Source organism: Cebus imitator, unplaced genomic scaffold (assembly GCF_001604975.1).
Source record: "Cebus imitator isolate Cc_AM_T3 unplaced genomic scaffold, Cebus_imitator-1.0 Scaffold755, whole genome shotgun sequence".
Classification (NCBI taxonomy): Eukaryota; Metazoa; Chordata; class Mammalia; order Primates; family Cebidae; genus Cebus; species Cebus imitator.
Window position 1 is genome coordinate 297,840 of NW_016108070.1, and position 20,607 is coordinate 318,446.

At 36.2% G+C, this 20,607-nt stretch overlaps 1 protein-coding gene and 1 non-coding gene across 5 annotated transcripts in view; one reads left to right on the top strand and one right to left on the bottom strand.

Moving 5' to 3' along the window:
• PPP3CB (protein phosphatase 3 catalytic subunit beta) overlaps positions 1 to 20,607 on the top strand; it is a 58,101-nt gene that overhangs the window by 35,830 nt on the left and 1,664 nt on the right. The window contains exons 10-14 of one of the 4 annotated variants that reach the window (XM_017519525.1): positions 4,625 to 4,702; positions 10,736 to 10,762; positions 12,861 to 12,945; positions 14,318 to 14,415; positions 19,163 to 19,192. In XM_017519525.1, the coding sequence (XP_017375014.1) occupies positions 4,625 to 4,702; positions 10,736 to 10,762; positions 12,861 to 12,945; positions 14,318 to 14,415; positions 19,163 to 19,192 (318 nt within the window). The remainder of the gene's footprint in view (positions 1 to 4,624; positions 4,703 to 10,735; positions 10,763 to 12,860; positions 12,946 to 14,317; positions 14,416 to 19,162; positions 19,193 to 20,607) is intronic. The other 3 variants (XM_017519526.1, XM_017519528.1, XM_017519530.1) reach the window with 3 other exon arrangements.
• LOC119469651 lies at positions 5,484 to 5,545 on the bottom strand. Its single transcript, XR_005198486.1, has one exon. It is a non-coding gene; the product is annotated as a U7 small nuclear RNA (small nuclear RNA).

Genomic DNA, 20,607 nt, shown 5'->3' on the forward strand with positions numbered 1-20,607 from the left:
TGCCCAGGCTGGAGTGCAATGGCACTATCTCGGCTCACCGCAACCTCCACCTCCCAGGTTCAAGCAATTCTCCTGCCTCAGCCTCCCAAGTAGCTGGGATTATAGGCATGTGCCACCATGACTGGCTAATTTTGTATTTTTAGTAGAGTTGAGGTTTCTCCATGTTTGCCAGGCTGGTCTCCAACTCCTGACCTCAGGTGATTCACCTGCCTTGGCCTCCCAAAGTGCTGGGCTTGTAGGCATGAGCCACCGCACCTGGCTGCAAAGCCAGTTTTCTGAATGTGCTATGCTTTTTAAGTTTTATAACTGCATACTTTTCTTTATTTTTTATAACAGCTTTATTGACATATAATTCACATACCATACAGTTGACCTATTTAAATTATATAATTCCACGGTTGTTTTTTGTTTTTTTTTTGGGAGACGGAGTTTCGCTCTTGTTACCCAGGCTGGAGTGCAGTGGCGCGATCTCGGCTCACCGCAACCTCCACCTCCTGGGTTCAAGCAATTCTCCTGCCTCAGCCTCCTGAGTAGCTGGGACTACAGGCACGCGCCACCATGCCCAGCTAATTTTTTGTAGTTTTAGTAGAGACAGGGTTTCACCATATTGACCAGGATGGTCTCGATCTCTTGACCTCGTGATCCACCGGCCTCGGCCTCCCAAAGTGCTGGGATTACAGGCGTGAGCCACCGCGCCCGGCCATGTTTTTTATATACCAAAGAGTTGTGCTACTGTTACCACAATTTTGGAACATTTCCATCATCCCCTCCAAAGAGAAACCCTGTGCCCAATAGCAGTCACTCTTCATTTTCCCCTAACCCCCCTTGCGAACCCTAGGCAACCACCAATCTGCTATCCCCATAGATTCACCTATTCTGGACCGTTTATATAAATGGAATCATACAGTGTGTGCTCTTTTGTGACTGGCTTCTTTCCATGTTTCAAGGTTTATCTGTGGTATAGTATGAATCAGTATGACATTCCTTTTTCTGATGGAATAGTATTCTGTTGTATGGATATAGCACATTTTGTTTGTTTTATTCATCAGCTGATAGACATTTCTACTTTTGGACTGTTATTAATAATGCTACGAAGAATATGCACCTACAAGTTTTGTATTTTCATTTTCTTGGGTATAGACCTGGGAGTGAAACTGCTGGGTCATATGGTAACTATGATTAACCTTTTAAGGATCTGCCAAACTGTTTTCCAGAACAGCTGTACCATTTTACAGTTTAATCAGGAGTGTGTATTCTTTGGATGAAAAATATATGTTTTAATATATAATGTATATTTTAATATTAATACATTTTAATATAACATATTTTAATATATCATGTATTATATATAAATATATATAATATTTTAAAATATGTTAAATATATAAAATATCTGTTTTAATATAGAGATGGGGTTTCACCATGTTGCCCAGGCTTACAACTCCTGAGCTCAAGTGATCTGCCCGCCTCAGCCTCCCAGAGTGCTAGGATGACAGGCATGAGCCACACTGCACCCAGTTGAGGATGAATATATTTTCAAATCCTTTGCTCATTTTATAATTGGATTGTCTTAAAATTTTCTTTATTAAAAAATGTTTTTGTTGTTTGTATAAATTTATGAAGTATAAGTGTAATTTTGTTACATGGATATATTGCATAGTGGTGAAGTCAAGGCTTTTAAGTGTATCTATCGCCAGACTAGCATACATTGTACTTAAGTAATTTTATCTTCCACCCCTTTCCCACCTCCCCACCCTTCCAAGGCTCCATTGTCTATCATTCCACACTCTACCTCCATGTATATATATTATTTAGCATCCACTTATGAGAACATGCAGTATTTGTTTTTCCATGTCTCAGTTGTTTCACGTAAGGTAATTATTGTTGAGTTGTGTTTTTTATATATTCTGTATGCAAGTTTCTTATCATATGTATGATTTACAAATAATTTTCTTCCATTCCACTTTCACTTTCACTTTTTTTTTTTGAGACAGGATCTCACTCTGTCACCCAGGCTGGAATGCAGTGGCACCATCTCGGCTCACTGCAACCTCCAACTCCCAGGTTCAAGCAATTCTCCTGCCTCACTCTCCTGAGTAGCTGGCTAACAGGCCAGCATGCCTGGCTAATTTTTGTATTTTTAGTAGAGACAGGGTTTCACCATGTTGGTAAGGCTCATCTTGAACTCCTGGCTTCAAGTGATCCCAAAGTGCTGGGATTACAGGCATGAGCCCCCAGCCTGACTGGCTTTCACTTTCTTGATAATGTCATTTAGGCATTCACTCTCTCACCTAGGCTAGAATGCAGGAGTCCAGTCATAATTCACTGCAATCTCAAACTCCTGGACTTAATTAAGCAGTCTTCCCACCTGGCCTTGCAAGTAACTAGGACTACAGGCATGTTCCACCGTGACTAGCGAATTTTTTTCCTTTTTTTTTAGAGATGGGATCTTACAGTGTTGCCTAGGCTGGCCTCAAATTCCTAGGTTCAAGTGATCTTCCTTCTTCACTCTCCTACGTAGCTGGGATTACAGACACATACTTCCATACCCGCTTTTTTGGTCCTGTGAAGCACAAAAGTTTTATAATTTTTTAAAAAAAATTTTATTGTATATCTTTAAGGTATACAGCATAACGGCTTTATTGAAATATAATTTATATATGATGCAATTCATCTATTTGAAGTATACAATTCAGTTGCTTTTAGTATATTTCTGGAGTTGTGTAACCATCAGAAAGACTGATCTTTCTGTCTCCATAGATTTGCCTACGCTGGACGTTTTCTATAAATACGGTCATAAAATATATGGTCTTTTGTGACTGGTCAAAAAGTTTTTTAATTTTGATGAAGTCATATTTATCTATTTTTTTGCTTGTTGCTTGTGTTTTTGTTGTTATACCTAAGAAATATTTCCTAATCCAAGCTCATAAAGATTTATCCTTGTTTTTTTCCTAAGAATTTTAGCTCTTACGTTAGGTTTTTGATCCATTTTGAGTTAATTTTTGCATGTCGTGTACAGTAGGGGGAGTCCAGTTTATTCTTTCACATGTGACCATTTGCAGCGTTATTCTTTTGTAGTTCACCACTGTTGAAATGGCTGTTCTTTAGTCACTGAATTGTTTTGGCACCCTTGTGAAAAAAATAAATATCAGATTTTCTTTCTAGACTCTCTATTCTGTTGTGTTAAATGACTACTACATCATTTTTTCTAACTTTTGTTTAGCATACCTTATCTGCCCTCTTCACTTGGCAAACTCGTAGTTGACTTTCAAATGTCATCTACCAAAAGCCTTGCTTTCCCCAGCAGATCTTTTGCATATCTTTGAATACTTATAGCATGTTTTTCGTCACTTTTTTGAGGTTGATATTTAATATCTCCTTCAGTGGTTAGTAGGCTTTTTGAAGGTAGAGTCTTCGCGTTTCATACCTGAATCCTAGAGCTTTAGTGCAGTACCTGATGTGTGGGGCTTTTGTACATTTATAGAAGGAAAAATTGTATTTGTGCAATTTTTTTTAAAGTATGTTTTTTAAAAAGTATATAGAAGGAAAAATGGTTTGTAGGAGAAATACTGAATTTTTTTTTAATATGTTCATTTCTGGGCGCCTTCAGGACATCTAGGTGTCAGTAGACTTTTTAAAATTTATTTATTGAAATTTGCTTTTTTCTTCCTTATTTTATGTACTTAACTTGTTAGATATTTATTCGGTACCTGTCATGAGATAGGGGACAGTGCTAGGCCTTGCAGTTACCATAATGAATTAAACAACATCCTACACTCATGAAGTTTTCATTCTAGTAGAGAAACATATAGTATACAAATGGTTTAAGACAATTGACAATAAAACCAGCAAGGAAATCCAGAGCCTGAAGGAGAGGTCAACACTGGAGATACAGACTTTGGAATCATCTTCAGTGAAGTGATAATTGAAACTGTAAATATGATAATATACAGAAATGCCAAGTAATTGAACATATAAGAGGAATAATACTGCAGAGAGAATCTTGATATCCACAGTTTTTGGGGAAAATGATCCAAACGTGGGAAAACCAGAAGAATAGAGCCTTGGGAACCAAGGGAAAAGAGAAGGAAAAAAATATATAGAATAGTCAAGGAGGATTAGGCCTATGAAAAAGCCAAGACTTCAGATTGTTAGGCAGTCATTAGTAATCTTTAGAAATAAATTTCAGGGAAGTTGCTGAAGCCAGTTTTTAAAAGATTAAATCCTGGGACTTTTTGGAACCAGTAAAAGTGTTCCATGATTTTTTTTCTTATTATGCTATATCCATGAATGAAGATTTACAATGTATATATTCAGTTGTTATTGATCTCTGTTCTTATCTCTATGGGACTTCATTTTGTTTTTTTGTTTGTTTGTTTTTGTTTTTTTTGAGAGGCCTGAAAATTTGTTCAATAAAGAATCTCTTTCTTTCAGAATTGTTGTCCATTGAATATCTTTCATTTTGAAAGCCTTTGCATTTTTTAAATTCCGTCATTTTTGCTGTAAGAATGTATTTGCTTTTTTGGGCTAAATGTTGTTTGACCATTTGTAGGAATAGTTGCAATGCATATATATAGACCGTTATATATGGCTAGCTAACATGTAACTTTTTTTTCTCAAATAGTGACAGAAATGTTGGTAAATGTTCTGAGTATTTGCTCTGATGATGAACTAATGACTGAAGGTGAAGACCAGTTTGATGGTATGATTATTCATCTTACTATTTTTTTTAATTGTGAAATGGTATTTCTTTATTGCCTAGCCTCAGTACACACTATTTTGCAAAAAATAGTCATTGCTTGGAGATGACTGTGCTATTTGATAAGTAACAAGTCACTTTTTTTGGGATATTAAAATTTGAAAATAATTTTAGTTGTTTCATTTTTTTAATGATAGTATGGGGAAGAAGGTGAACTTTGGGAAAGGAGAAATTTGGAAGAAAGACCATAAGGAAAGGAAAACTGAAGTATTAAAAGGATGTGGTTCTTGATGAATATGGACACTGCTTAGAAAAAAGAGGATAAAAATACAATTTGTTTTATTAGTACAATATTCTTAGTGCATCAGAAACATACCTGAACTCTCAATTTGGTTTTTCCTTCCTTTCAGACACTAAAGTAGACTGTTTCCAAATTAGTGTGGTTGTGTTCTGAAAGACCACTTGCTAATTTAGTTTGAGATTCTGAAAGCATTTTTTCGTAGAAACAAAGCATTTTCCGTAGAAGCAAAGTTATACACGGTTGTTGTTATGTAAGCCAACAGGCCTGTGTACCTAATGCATGCTTATAATAAAAAGTAGTACTATAGAAACAAAATTCATTTTATTTGGTTTTGAAATTTTATTTAAAACTGTATTATTTAAATGTGTGTTTATTAAAACCTGAGTACATAAAAATACAATTTATAAACCAAAAATTATTCCCTTCCATATTCCCTTCACATCTGTGTTTTAGTTAATTTTTTTTTTTTTTTTTGCGGGGGGGGGTGGCTTTCCGGCAAAAACCAGAAAGCCTGCTAGACAAATTCTAAAAGAGCTATAACACTGTTTTAGTATACTTTTTGTAGTTGTAATCAGTACTTAAATGTTTCCATGTATTAAATATGGTAATTGTTTACCATGTTAACATGGTAATCTATATATTGGTAAGATTTAATAGCTATATAGTTCTTTTTATTTTGAGATGGCGTCTCATTCTGTTGCCAGGCTGGAGTGCAGTGGCACGATCTCAGCTCACTGCAACCTCTAGCTCCTGGTTCAAGCGATTCTCCTGCCTCAGCCTCCCAAGTAGCTGGGACTACAGGCATGTGCCACCACGCCCAGCTAATTTTTCTGTACTTTTAGTAGAGACAGAGTTTTACCATGTTGGCCAGGATGGTCTCGATTTCTTGACCTTGTGATCTCTTGCCTTGGCCTCCCAATGTGCTGTGATTATAGGCATGAGCCACGGCACCTGGCCATAGCTAATATTGCTAAGTCTATTCTATAATGTTTGGCCAGGTGTAGTGGCTCATACCTATAATCCCAGCACTATGGGAGGCCAAGGCAGGAGGATCCTTTGAGTCCAGGAGTTGGAGACCAGCCTGGGCAATATGGAAAGATTTTCCTGTCTCTATTAAAATATGTATATCTCTATATATCTGTGTGTGTGTGTGTGTGTGTGTGTGTGTGTGTGTGTGTGTATGCACACACCATAATTTTAATTTTCATAGTTAATCTCATATTGTTTGGCAGTTGGGTTCTAAATCTTACGAATAGCAGTAAAATAAACATGTTTGTATAATAGCTTTTATTTTCCTCCTTGGAATAAATTTATTGAACAGAATTATAGAGTTACAGAATTAACTCTGTAACTCTTTAGCTTCATTGTTTTAGCTGTGAACTACCAGATTGCTTTGCAGAAGGATTGGATCACTGTGAAGTACCTCCAGCAAGGAAGCCATAGACATATTTCTCCACAGGACTACCTCATTGGATTTTGGTTATTTTTACTTATTTGCTTTATGGCTATATAGTAGTAAATTATAGTTGCTTAAATTCACATTTCTTTGATTTCTTGTGATGCTAAGTAGAAAATTACTGTTTTTTCAACTGTGTAAACTGTCCATTTCATTTGATCACTTACGGAGTAAAATCTGAATGATACCTATATAGAAATTTCTCTACTTAGAAACAGGTTTGATTCTTAAACACTTGAAAGCCCATTTGTTGGCCGGGCGTGGTGGCTCACGCCTGTAATCCCAGCACTTCGGGAGGCCGAGGCGGGTGGATCACTTGAGGTCAGGAGTTCGAAACCAGCGTGTCCAACATGGCGAAACCCCGTCTTAAAAAGAAAAAAAAAAGCCCATTTGTTGAAAGTACAAAGTAACTGTGTACAAGTGCTACCATTGCCATCTGTTGGTGGTAGGCAGAAAATGTGCTTTTGTTCTTATACTTTGGTTAATAACTGACATAGCATATTTATATCAATTATTTTTTAGTTTGGATAGTAAACTTTAATGAATAATACTTACTTTTCCTTATTTTAATTATCTTTCCTTTTTTTTTTGAGATGGAGTCTTGCTCTGTTGCCCAGACTGGAGTATAGTGGCCCAATCTTGGCTCACTGCAATCTCTGCCTCCTGGTTGGTTCAAACGATTCTCCTGCCTCAGCCTCTTGAGTAGCTGGGATTACAGGCACCCACCATTGTGCCCGGCTTATTTTTGTATTTTTAGTAGAGATGAAGTTTCACCATCTTGGCTAGGCTTGTCTCGAGCTCCTGACCTCAGGTGATCCACCCGCCTCGGCCTCCCAAAGTGCTGCGATTACAGGGGTGAGCCATTGTGCTGGGCCATTGAATAGTTTTAAACAGATATTTTGTTTCCCTGTTCTGCTGTCACTGTTTGTTCTAAGACTAGACCTGGGCTCAGATTCTAGTTCCTTATGATGGTTCCGTGGCATCAGACAACTTACTTAACCTTTCTGAGTCTCAGTTTCTCTTATCTTCAAAGAAGTGACAATAATACCTACTTCATAATGTTGAAGATATTGAGATAATGAGTAATTGAAATAATTATTGGCACATAGCCTAATTTTTTAAAGTTTTCTGTTTTTCAAATTCTGTGAAATATTTAGTGAGAATTTTAATTGATATCATATTAAATGCATATCTGAATCTAGGGAGGTTTTTAAAATTTTTCTTAAGAGATAAGGTTTCTCTCCGTTGTCCAGGCTGGTCTTGAACTCCTGGCCTCAAGCAGTCCTCCCACTTCAGTTTCTCAAAAAGTGCTGAGATTACAGGCATGAACCACCATGTCCAGCCAAGGTTTTCTTTGGTTTTGTTTTGTGTTGTTTTTTTTTTTAAATAAATAAATAGTATTTAGTTTTCCAAACTAAAACCAAGAACTCTTGCTCTATATAATTATTTTATTTACTATAATTACTTCATTTAATACATAATTCCTTCATTTAAGATTATTTAGTTTTTGTTTGAAAAACTTTTGTTATTGTCGAGTTAAATTAATACTTCAATATTTTATGTTCTTATTTCTACTACAACTGGTGTCTTTCAACATATTTTCTATCTGTGTGGGAATATACTATATATTTGTGGGTTTATCTTGTATCTAACAAACTTGAATTAGCAGAATTATTTTTTATGATAATTTTTATTTTCTATTTTTAAAATATGTCATTTATAGGGTATCGATGTTGTTATTTTCTGTATTTTTACCTTTCTTTTATTCTTTAAAAGTTATCAATATTGCTAATAGGAAGTTAAATAGGAATGATGGTAGGTAATGCTTTTAGTCCTCTTCCTATAAAAAGAAGAAAAAAGTTTCCTTGTTAAGTCTAATTATAGTAATTGGTTTTAGATACCTATGATTTATATGAAGAAAGATACTGAGTCATGTTTTGAGATTTAAACAGAAATAAATATAAAATTTTATTATATTCTAATGAGATTTTATATATCATCAATATTTTTCTGATTAGCATGATAATTCATTCACTTGTTGTATTATTCTTGCTTTCCAGGGATGAATTTAATTTGATCATTAAAGAGGCAGTGTAGTTTAATGAAAAGGATCAGTGGTTTAGGTGTGTTGTCACTACCATTCACTAGCTGTGTAATCTGAGAAAAGGCACCTAATTTCTCAGGATTTTCTTACCCAGAAAATGAGGGAATAGAGAGGATAAAAATTTTTTCCCACTCAAATAATTTTAGGAATTGTTAAGCACCATTTATGACTATGTTTCTATGGGAAAATACACTGAGTTTCAGCTTAGAACTAGATCTCCCTTCACTGCTAACAGGGCAGATACAATTACTCCTCATTTTTTTAACTCTTCCGCTACCAAGTATTAGGAGTAGGGACTCCAAGAAAGTTTTAGGAATATGAGTCTGGGAGTTTGCATGGAGGAATGGGAATAGTTTGAAAGAGAAAAGAATATTGAGGAAATGAAGGGCAGAGGAGGAGATTCAGATGGATACTAAGGTGTAAGATGGGTAGGGAAAGTGATACTGGAACTAGGTTTATTTCCCTTCATTTTTTGTATTTCCTGATTTCTTCCCTTTAGCTCTGTCCATCTTTTCTCCTTTCCTTTCACCATGGTGGCATGCCTTCTGTTCTTTCCTTCCTCTTTTCCTACACAATAGTGGAAACATCCTATGGATTTGTTCTGGGGAGAAATCTGACTTTGGAAAGAAAACTTGATGGATGGCTGTGGAATCAGAATAAGGGTTTAGCTTTTATTTGGGGAAAGAGAGAGAGAGCAGTATTGGGATTTCTGAGTGTCAGGAAAGGAGTAATTTTTGTATATTTAAAACTAAGATGGCTGGGTGAGGTGGCTCATGCTTGTAATCCCAGTACTTTGGGAGGCCAAGGCGGGTGGATCACCTGAGGTCAGGATTTTGAGACCAGCCTGGCCAACCTGGGAAAACCCTGTCTCTACTAAAAACATACAAAAAATTAGCCAGATGTGGTAGCGTGTGCCTGTAGTCCCAGCTTCTTGGGAGGCTGAGGTGGGAGAATTACTTTAACCTGGGTGGGAGAGGTTATAGTGAGCCGAGACTGCACCATTGCACTCCAGCCTGGTGACAGAGCAGGACTTGGTCTCAAAAAAAAAAAAAAAAAAAAAAAAAAAAGTTAAGATTAGGTAAAGACTGTTGTTAAGTGGTAAATCTTTGGTGCTCTATATTGTTTAATGTATATATGGGGCCATTCTTAAGACAAAAATTTGCATTAACACTGAAGTATAAATGCACATAGCATCTCTTTTAAAAGTGTTAATTGTAAAAGAGAATTTTTGAACACTAATTTCTGTGATATTTAGGTTGCATACAATTTTTTCCAAATATTTATCTTTTGTCTTCAGTTTGGTAAAGGGAAATACCTAATCCATATGTGTTACAGTTTCACTAAAATAAGTACATTTCCTGTAATGGAATAATGTATCCCAGCATTAGAATGGAAGATATGGAAAGCTCAGATGAAACCACCCCAGCTGCCTACTCTTAGAACTATTACTTGATTTGAAACAATCTATTGCTATTTTTGCAAAAAGATGTCCCCTAAACACCCAGATTAGATTGGGGACAGAAAGCACATAACTGTTGCTCCTGAGTACATGCAAAAGTTCTGCAATTCAGATTCAGGAAATCATGTGCTTTTGTTAGGGAGTGTGGGAGGTTTAGCTTTTCCTTGGTTGGGAGGGGGTGAGGTTTTCTGCTGAGGCAGTTTATAAAGTTACCAACATTTCTCTGTATGTACTACAGATTTTGCAGGTGTTGGTGTCCTTGAAGAACCACATGAGTTTGTATTTCATTTATATTATTACCTTTTACTTAATATACTTCCACAGGTGACACATTTCCTTAGGGGTATGACTATAAATGTGCAATTGTTGTTAGCAGTCCTTTATCAGTCTTACGTGTTTTCACATGTTTTTTTCTGTCCCTAATTATGTCTGCTTTCATCAGATATGATAGTCATTCTGTCCTTAATTTCTTCCGAGCACATATCTTTTAAGAAATCTTTACTTTAGAGCTCTACCCAGTGGCATCCCTCTTTATTCAACAGATTCTACAGTACTACATTTTTCAATTTTTCAAATATGAGGGCCTTCATTTTTCTCCCTTTCTTTCTACATTCATTCTTCAGTACCACTGCCAAGTTAAATCTCTATCTTTTTATTTGTCTCAACCACCTTTTCTCCATCATTCACTTCCTTTTTTCTGGACTCTCCATCTGAAGAACGGCTCATATATGGCAATAAAAAAGGTACAGACCAGACAGAGTAACATTGTTTTGAAATATGACTTCATAACTTATCCTCATGTCCATGTAAGTTAGCACATTCATCAAGTAATGTTTATGTGGAGTCCCCTTGGGCCTTGTTCAAATTTAGGTTAAGTTTTATCTGAGTTAGTATTTGGTATTTTTAGAAGTCATATTCCAAGATATCTGTCTTTCTGTGCATGGAAATATTTTTCCCTCCTTTTCATTCCTCTTGTTTTAAAATTTCATTCTTTTGCTTATTTGTAATGTTTTGTATTTTTCCCTGCATGATTAGGGTTGTTTGATTGTCTGTATTATTTCCCAAAGAAATGTTACTGTGGACATTTATTTTAATATGATGCATGATATGTTTGTAGACTGATTTAAAATCCTGATTTGTACAGTGTTTTTATATTCCTGTGAATTTTTCATTTGATATCAGTATAGTTTACATGTCATTTGGTTTTACAGATATAGAAATTAAGACTGAAAATATGAATGTACCTCATTACAGCCATCTTCCGCAACCCCCTACTGCTAATCCCCAGTCTAGCTCCTTAAAAATTCTGTCAATTTTAAAACAAAATGTTTATAATAATTGATTAGAAGAGAATCAGGCTTACCTTCTTCTATCCTTGGACAAGTGACTTAATAAACTCAGTTTCTTTGTCTATAAAATGAGGAGATTGCACTTTATAGTATCTCCAATGTTTCTTCAAATTCTATGATTCTTAGATTTCTAGTTTTTTTTTTTTTGTATTTGTATTTTAAAAATACCTGTTTAGAGTGCCATGGTACCCAGGTACCCACACAGTTTTGGACTTGTAAAAGCTGTAGCTTCAGTGCTCATAGTATTTACCCTTTAGAAGATCATAAACATACCATGGAGCCGATTTTTTCCCCCTAAAATATGTCGTTTGTTTCTATCTTTGAAGCTGGATTTCTTTTTCTCTTTTCTTGCAGTCAGGTCCAGTCATTATCTTAGTTTTTAATTATATGTAATTGTGGACTGCTTGAATTTTAAATGAGATGTTCTCTCCCAAAAAGACTTAGAGTTGTTCAGACCTCTGTATACCTAAGGCCCCTTTGGAAGTAGTGTCTTTAGCATTTCCTTAACCTTCTCCTCAACCCTGGTGCTTCCATTTGTGTTTTCATTATGTTGAAGCACAGCTCTGAGGAACCACACTTTTGGGTCCAGAGTGATTCTAGTTGCTATATATGAGATAACAGGACTGAGATTGATGATGTTCTTTCTGGAGGCCAAGGGAAGGAAGAGAAAACCTTTGAGTCATTCCAGCCAGGGATTTAGTTATTGTGGTATATTTTCTTCTGCATCAATCATAGATAGCACAGCTAACCCTTTAGAGATAAAGCAGTAGTGATCCTTTAGCCACGTTTTTCTCATTACTTATGTCATACTTACCTAGAGATGTAAAAGATTGTATATATTTGCATGACCTTAGGGACACACCTGGTACATTAGATTAAGATGTGCATTGTTGACTGCTGGTATGGCCCTTAGTTCAGGATTACCTGCACAGTAGCTCCTTCATGCCATTAGTTTTAAACCAACTCAAAGCAAAAAGCTTATTCTGTCATAGTCTGATGGGATATTGTCAGTCTGCATGTCAAATACTTTGTGATAGTTAAATAAAACTACAGGACTGTTAACAAATTCCTGTCTGTTAGTCTGCATGCCATAGGTTCTCACGAAAGTTAAACAGAGACTATAGGATTATTATCAGTTTTTGCCCTCTGGTTTGTAATGCAAGTTGGGCTCATGTTTCTTGTTTTTTTGTTTTTGTTGTTTGTTTTTTGTTTTTCCCATTGCTGTTTTACTGATCAGTCAGTAGAGTAAAATCATAAAGTTTGTGGATTACTTTTTATTTCTACATGTATCAGACCCCAGTACTAGACCATTGCTGAGCTAAACATTGAGAGAGCAAGAAGTTTTTTAGCATGAGTTCATCTAGTACCCTCCATGTAAGCTGGTGGCAGGGGACTTGGTATTGGTTTAGATGAGTGTGGAACAGGCTAACAGAATATTGTAAGCATGCATGCCCTAAACTTGAGCCTTTCTCTCTATTTATTCCATTGAAAGTAGGTTCAGCTGCAGCCCGGAAAGAAATCATAAGAAACAAAATTCGAGCAATTGGCAAGATGGCAAGAGTCTTCTCTGTTCTCAGGTAATGATATATTTTCTTGATTATTTGTTTTGCAGAAATTAACGTTTATTGTACCTTGTTACAAGCATTGTTCTGCTTGACATCTAAAAGCAACATGGGGCCGGGTGTGGTAATACACACCTGTAATCTCAGCACTTTGGGGTGCCAAGGCAGGCAGATCACCTGAGGTCAGGAGTTTGAGACCAGCCTGGCCAAGGTGATGAAACCCTGTCTCTACTAAAAATACAAAAAAATTAGCTGGCCTGGTAGTGCACACCTGTAGCCCCAGCTACCCGGGAGGCTGAGGCACGAGAATTGCTTGAACCAGGGAGACAGAGGTTGCAGTGGGCCAAGACTGCACCACTGCACTCCAGCCTGGGCGACAGAGCAAGGCTCTGTCTCCAAAAAAATAAGGCAACATGGTATCATTCTTCCTGTAAAGAAGTTACTTAGGCCCATAGGCCAGGCGCCATGGCTCATGCCTGTAATCCCAGCACCTGAGGAGACCGAGGTGGGCAGATGTTTGAGCTCAGGAGTTCAAGACCAGGCTAGGAAACATGGCGAAAGCCCACCTCTACAAAAAAGAATACAAAATTAGCTGGGCCTGGTGGCGTGCACCTGTGGTTCTAGCTGTTTGGGAGGCTGAGATGGGAGGATCACCTGAGCCCAGGAAGTTGTCAGCAGTGAGCTATGATAGCGGCACTGCCCTCCAGCCTGGGTGACGGAGTGAGACCTTGTCTCAAAAAGAAAAAAGTTAATTATATGTTTGTTTATTGAAGATGGGAACACAAGTCCCTTTGAAGCTAAGATTTTTGACTCTGGTGATTATTATTGCTCATCTTTGGTGTCTCTTTTTTTAGTGATAAAACTAAATTTACACCTTGAAAGTTGGAGCAGGGTAAGAAGGAGGGGATACTTTTTAGAGTATTCTTGATGAACTTTTTCATCCATATAGAAAGTCCTTTGTGCTGGAGCCATAAATTGCCGTCCCTGGGGTTAATTCAGGAAGACCAGGTTTAAGGGTACAAATGAATAGGTCAGTCTTTAAAAATTGGTTTTCAAAACTGATTATATCAGACATTTGAACTTCCGTGCATATGAAATACCGTTACATGCATACTATTTTCTCAACAGTATGATGCCCCTTGATGAATCTTACCACATATTTAATAAAGCATTTCAGGAAAAATAATATATACCTCAATTGTAAGGCACACCCTCATATCTGAAACACTTAAAATATACAAAAATAAATGTCTTGAAATTGAGGAAAATATGGTAATAACAAGAATGTTATAAATTTTATATATGGCCTACATCTAGACCCCATGTTTTCTTTTAAATTAAGTACTTGTTGGAAGTATCTAATATTTGTTGTATCTCTCTGCTATAGGGAGGAGAGTGAAAGTGTGCTGACACTCAAGGGCCTGACTCCCACAGGGATGTTGCCTAGTGGAGTGTTAGCTGGAGGACGGCAGACCCTGCAAAGTGGTAATGATGTTATGCAACTTGCTGTGCCTCAGATGGACTGGGGCACACCTCACTCTTTTGCTAACAATACACATAATGCATGCAGGGAATTCCTTCTGTTTTTTAGTTCCTGTCTCAGCAGCTGACATAGACAGGGTACTGTATTAGCTAGCGTCTGATTAATACTTGATCAGGGCAGAATATTGATAGAATGGGCATTCCTTTCGATTGAAAATAATGATCAGTTCCTCCGCTTTTCATGCAGTGATATGGGAGCAGCTCATATCATAATGTCTGAAGTATTTATTCATTTGTCTAACTCATCCTTTTCTTTTAAAAGCCCCAATTTCAGAATGTGAATCATTCCTATTACTAAAATGGAAATGTAATTCCAAGTTTCTTATTTTTAATTTTTAAAATTTATGTCATTGTATTAGACTATGCTTATATTTAAAACTACTTAATTTAGAGTTAACTACCTGCTTGGGCCCCAGAACAGTACTTATGCACTTCAGTTGCCAAAATATTTGTGCAAGGTTTTGTACCCTGGTAAATGATGCCAAAGTTTGTTTTCTGTGGTGTTTGTCAAATGTTCTATGTATAATTAACTGTCTGTAACATGCTGTTTCCTTCCTCTGCAGATGTAGCTGCTTTCCTAAATCTGTCTGTCTTTCTTTAGGTTAGCTGTATGTCTGTAAAAGTATGTTCAATTAAATTACTCCATCAGACACTTGTCTGTCTTTCAATGTAGAAGCAGCTTTGTAGCACCTTGTTTTGAGGTTTGCTGCATTTGTTGCTGCACTTTGTGCATTCTGAACATGAATGTAACATTAGATATTAACTCATTGTTATAAGGGGTTGAATTTAAATCCTGTAAGTCAAAATTAAAAGGGTGTTATTAAGTGTGCCTTTATTTTGCATGAAAATAAAAAGAATTATACGTAAAGCATTTCTGTAATCTGGCTCATTGAATATTTTATACTTAAAAAAACTTTTTTTGGTGTAAATATTTGTGTAAATACTGGGTTAACTTTTTTAAAGCCCATTACAGATTAAATAGAAGAGAGTGATGTGAATATTAGTGACCATACATAGTAATTCAGTCTAGATTTCTTTCCCTGTGGTTGGAAAGCAAAAAATATGATGTGGAAAAGCCTGCATTTCTTGTAGTCACTTTTGACAGCCCTCTAAGGGTCATTGTCTATTAAAATAGCAACAGATCTGATGTTTTCCTTAGTCATAGTTAAGTTTCTTTTTGGTGTTGTAATTAGTGACTTTTTTAGAGAGAAAAAAATAGGCAATTTTAATTGAATGAATTTAAATTTGACTTCACAATTTTATTTCATTCAGTTCCATAATAAGTGCTTTCTTTTCTTTCTTTTTTGTTCGTTTGTTCTTTCTTTTTCTCATCTCTTTCTCTCATTCTCTCTCTCTCACTCTGTCTCTCTTCCTTTTTTTTTTTTGTGTGTGTGTGTACATGTGTGTGTGTGAGAGACAGAGAGAGAGAGAGAGAGAGAGAGAGAGAAACAGGTCTGGTCTCTTGCTCTGTCACTCAGGCTGGAGTGCAATGCAGCCTCAACCTCCTGGGCTCAAGCAGTCCTCCATTTCAGTCTCCGGCATAGCTGAGACCATAGGCTCATGCCACCACACCGGCTAATTTTTTTTATTTTTTGTAGAGGTAAGGTTTCCCTGTATTGCCCAGGCTGGTCTTAAACTCCTGGGCTCAAGCAGTCTTCTGACCTCAGCCTCCCAAAGTGCTGGTATTATAGGCTTGAGCCAGTATGCTTGGCCAATGATTGCTTTTTAATTAAAAAAAAAATTTTCCTCTAAACAATTTTTACTTGTAGCCTATACATTTTCTATTTTAAATGTCATTGTATTGTCCACTACCAACACTGGTATATCTGAAAAGTACACTGTTTTGAAATTATAGTTATAAATTTTCATTCTGAACGAGGTTTCTTTTTTGATTTTTTTTAAAACCTGCTTTGATTTGCTTTACATTCCTTGCCTTCCATTTTTCTTATTATATTGTAAACATTAGAAAACTGAACTAAAAATAATTTCATGAATGTATATTAAAACAAGACCTTAAACATTCAATAAAATGGTAAAAATGTTAATAGAAAAGGATGAACTTGAATAGCTTCAAAAATACTATTCTTTGTTCAAAAAACAAAAATAAAACCAAAAGGGTATCATACTTAAATAAATCTACACTATAGTCATCTCTCAATTATCCTTAGATATAACATTACTTTTATATTGTATCCACAGCAAACTTTGCTTTCAGATTTCACAATTAGCACCTGCTAATTACATGCTTTGTTGACAGCTCAGCACTTCTGTTTATTCTTAATTTGCACACAGCTTGACGCTCATTCCTTCAGCTTTGAAACCACCCTCAATTGCTTCGGAGATTTGAAAGACAGCAGCTTTGCTGGGAGGACTCTGTTCCCAGCATGGACTAAATTACTGGAAAGAGTTGAGTTTAAGGGGTCTAATTTGGAACCCCTTAAACTAGATAGCTTCTAGTTTAGGTAGCTCTTGATAGTGTGGTTTAGGCATTTGGTTGAAATTATTTTCCTAGCATAAGATAAATCCACTTTGAAACAAATAGCAAAAGTCATACAAAAGCTACATCTTTATGATTATTTTTTAAAAAGTTAACCTACATTTTAAATTTTAGTAGTTAAGTTTCCTGATGTTAGTATGTATAATTGAGAGGTACTGCAACAGGAAAAAATTTTTATATCTAAGACCTCATGCCTAATTATCAGAAAATAAAAATTGTCTTTTCAAGAACTTTAAAAGTTAATTTACATGATGTTTCTTGAGTGTTTTTACAAACTGCACAACTCTATTGGAGTTGGATTTTCTTTTCATATTTATTTTATGTATGTTTCTTTCTGGGAAATTCGATTGAGAGCTAGCGTTGTAATGCTACAACCAGGACCTATATGGGAAATATATGTGGCCAATCCTATTTTAGTAATGCCAAATTCCTCAGTCATTTATCCTATGTAGTACTGAGGAACACAGTTTGAGATAGCACTGTGCTCAAACTTACTAAGGCCATGTCAAGATGTCCTATATAACTGAAAACAGTAGAGAAATAGTGCCTTTCAGATAGTTTTGCAAGTAGCAGATCTGGGCTTAAGCGATCTTCCTGCTTCAGCTTCCCGAGTAGCTGGGACTACAAGTGAATGCCACCATGCTCAGCTAATTTTTTAAATTTCTGGAGGGGAGATGAGGTATCTATCTCTATGTGTTGCCCAGGCTTGAGCTCAAAAGCTCAAACCATCCTTCCACCTCGGCCGTCCAGAGTGCTGGAATTATAGACATGATCCTCCAAGTCCTGCCCGATTTGTAATATAATTTAACAGTCAAGGAAAATTAACTCTTATTCAGTGTTTGTCCTTTTCCTTTTGGGTCCCCAATTCACTTTACTCTTTAGCTAAGATCACCATTTTCTAATTTAGTACACTTTAATTCCTTAGATTCATCAGTTTCTTTTACATTAATTTCTTCAGTTTAAATTGTTTCTAAATCATGTTAATTGCTAAAAGATCATTTTGGGAATAATTATTCTAACTGGCCTTATTGCAGAAGAAGCAAAGTAAAAGAGACAAGGGCATTACTGTTAAAAATATTCTGAGTAATAGGGGGAATGGACAATATGTAAGCCAGTATTGTTCTCTGCTATCTTAGGTCCTGGTCCTCAGTGTGAGTTTATACAGTTCAAACCCAGAAATGAGCAAATAAAAGAATCTTTGACTACAAAATGTTTGACTAAATATGTTGAAATTCTCGAAATGGGCCAGTGACACACTATACCAAGAAATAGGTCTTATTTGTAATATGACCTATGTGCCTATGTCATGAAATAATCAGAATTTATGCCTGTAAGACCTCACTTCCATTCTTTAACGTCTCTTTAATTGGTAGATGAGTAAGAAGGATGCTTAGTAGGCTTTTCCTGAGTCAAATTTGAGTTTGTGACAAACTGATTGAGTATAAATGGAGTTTTTTAAGGCTATAGATGTTAATGTCTGTAGGCATTTGGAACATCAGTACTAGAATAGAAAGGAAATCCCTGGTAGACAGGAGGAATCCTTTCAGGTCCCCCACAAAGAACAGAGCCACAGAACTGTTCTACTTAGATTAATTCACCAAGTTTACTGCCCTTAAATTTCACTGTAGTCATATCAGCTCTTGCGGCTTATGTTTTGCCTTATAAATTAGAAGTGGCAAGTAAAGCATTGCTGACCCCTTCTAGTTTATGTCTTAGAGAACCAACTGGTAATGAGTGTTGTTCTCACTGACATGAAAGGAAAGACTTTTCTGTTTGCTTTTCTGCTACAATTCTATTATAATTTTACCCTAGAGCATTTTCCTGTGATTTGTGATGGATGTGATATAATAAACATAATGGAAAATTCTAAGGCCATCAAATTACTGATTCAAGATGGGTAATTAATACTGGAGTGCATTTGCATGGGTGCTGAGGTGTCTGTGTTTACAGTAGGTTTATGTGTTCTGTGCTCTGAGTGATGTTGTCATAGTGCTGTGTGTAAACTGTGCTGTGTCAGGAATTGGGGATTGGGATGGGGCTCTCTAATTTGGGTACTATTTATGTTAAATTGTAAATGATGATGTAGTATGGGATACTGTGATATTTTAAGTGATCATTGCCTTTTCTGCTGTACAATATGACCCTTCTCATCTCTCTCATTCATTTTGCATGCCTCTGCTCACTTCTGTACAGCCACAGTTGAGGCTATTGAGGCTGAAAAAGGTATGATCAGAGTCCTTGTGCTGGGCAGAGATCTGTGGTGTGTGGGTGGGCATCAGAGAATGTCCTGTGGGTGTGTTTTACTCCTAGCTTGCACAGCCCAAGATGAATCAGACTCACTGACTCATCAAATTTAGTAGTCCTGTAGCCCTTTTTTTTTTTTTTTTTAATTTTTCTTTTTTAAATCAGAAGGGCTAATATCTATGGTGACAGTCTTTTTCTTTTTTCTGGTATAATATGCAATCAGAATGTAATGTTCCTGATTTCTTTAGAGTATAGCATGTTATGCTATATAGTATAGCTTTATAAAGTTGCCTGTTTTAATAGAAATTACCAACTGACCTGCAAATAGAGATCTGTTCCATATTTTGCATGATTCTATGCTACTCAGATTTTTTTTCCTTAAGTGAAACCTCCTCCAGCTATAGGTATGAGTTTGCTTTTACTCATTTTCAGTAGTGTGCCTGCCTGAGAATACAGGAACTGTCCCTATAATGCTTTTCTTTTTTCTTTTTTTTTTTTTGGCTGCAGTTTGGGCTATAGTTTATGGATAAGATTATATTCATATATATCATGTGTTGGCTTAGTATTTCACATTCTTCAATGTTTGCAGCCCCAGGATTTGTTTGGTTCATATGCACACACTAAGTCCTAGGGATTGCAAATATTAAGCAACCAGATTATAACTAGTTGTTTGAAAATCTTTCCCATGAACATTTTAATAATGGAGAATGCATCATTCTAGAGGAAGTGAATGATAAACCTTACAGTTGGTGGACAATTGCCATTTATTTTGATTTGAGTTTTTAAAGATTGTGCAATATGGCTATGAATTAAGACATATCCTAAAATATGAGATTATAAATACTTCTTTGCTATCACCCATACACAGATCTAACTCTTGGAGGCACTTCCCACCTTTTTCATGTTATATTGGTGGTGATGAGCTGACCTTGACCTCCAAGATACTTGGTTCTGATATACTATAGTTTAACCTTTCTTTACCTCTTTCTCCTCCCAAGCTCTTGGTACAGATTTGTATGTTGAGGATTAACCTTGTTTAGCCTCCTCACTTGCCCCTACTCTCGTTGCTGCCTTACTGTGATAGTCACTGGTGATCTTAGGGACTGATAAAGGAGATAATTGGTATAGTAGAAGTCAGACCTAGATCATTTCCTGGAGGTTGATTTTGGGGGCAGGAAAGGGTTAAAATTTTTTGTTTTTTAATTTTTTTGAAAGGCTTTGCTAACACTTGTCATCTATGAAGCTATCATGTTTACAGTTAGATTTAAACATTTCACATTTTAAGGGGAAGACTGAAATGAGGATAGGATTCAGTTAAAGTAAGATTTAAGTGTTGCTACTTACAGCTACTAATTTCTTTCTTCTTAAAAATCATTAATTATGTTTTTGAAATC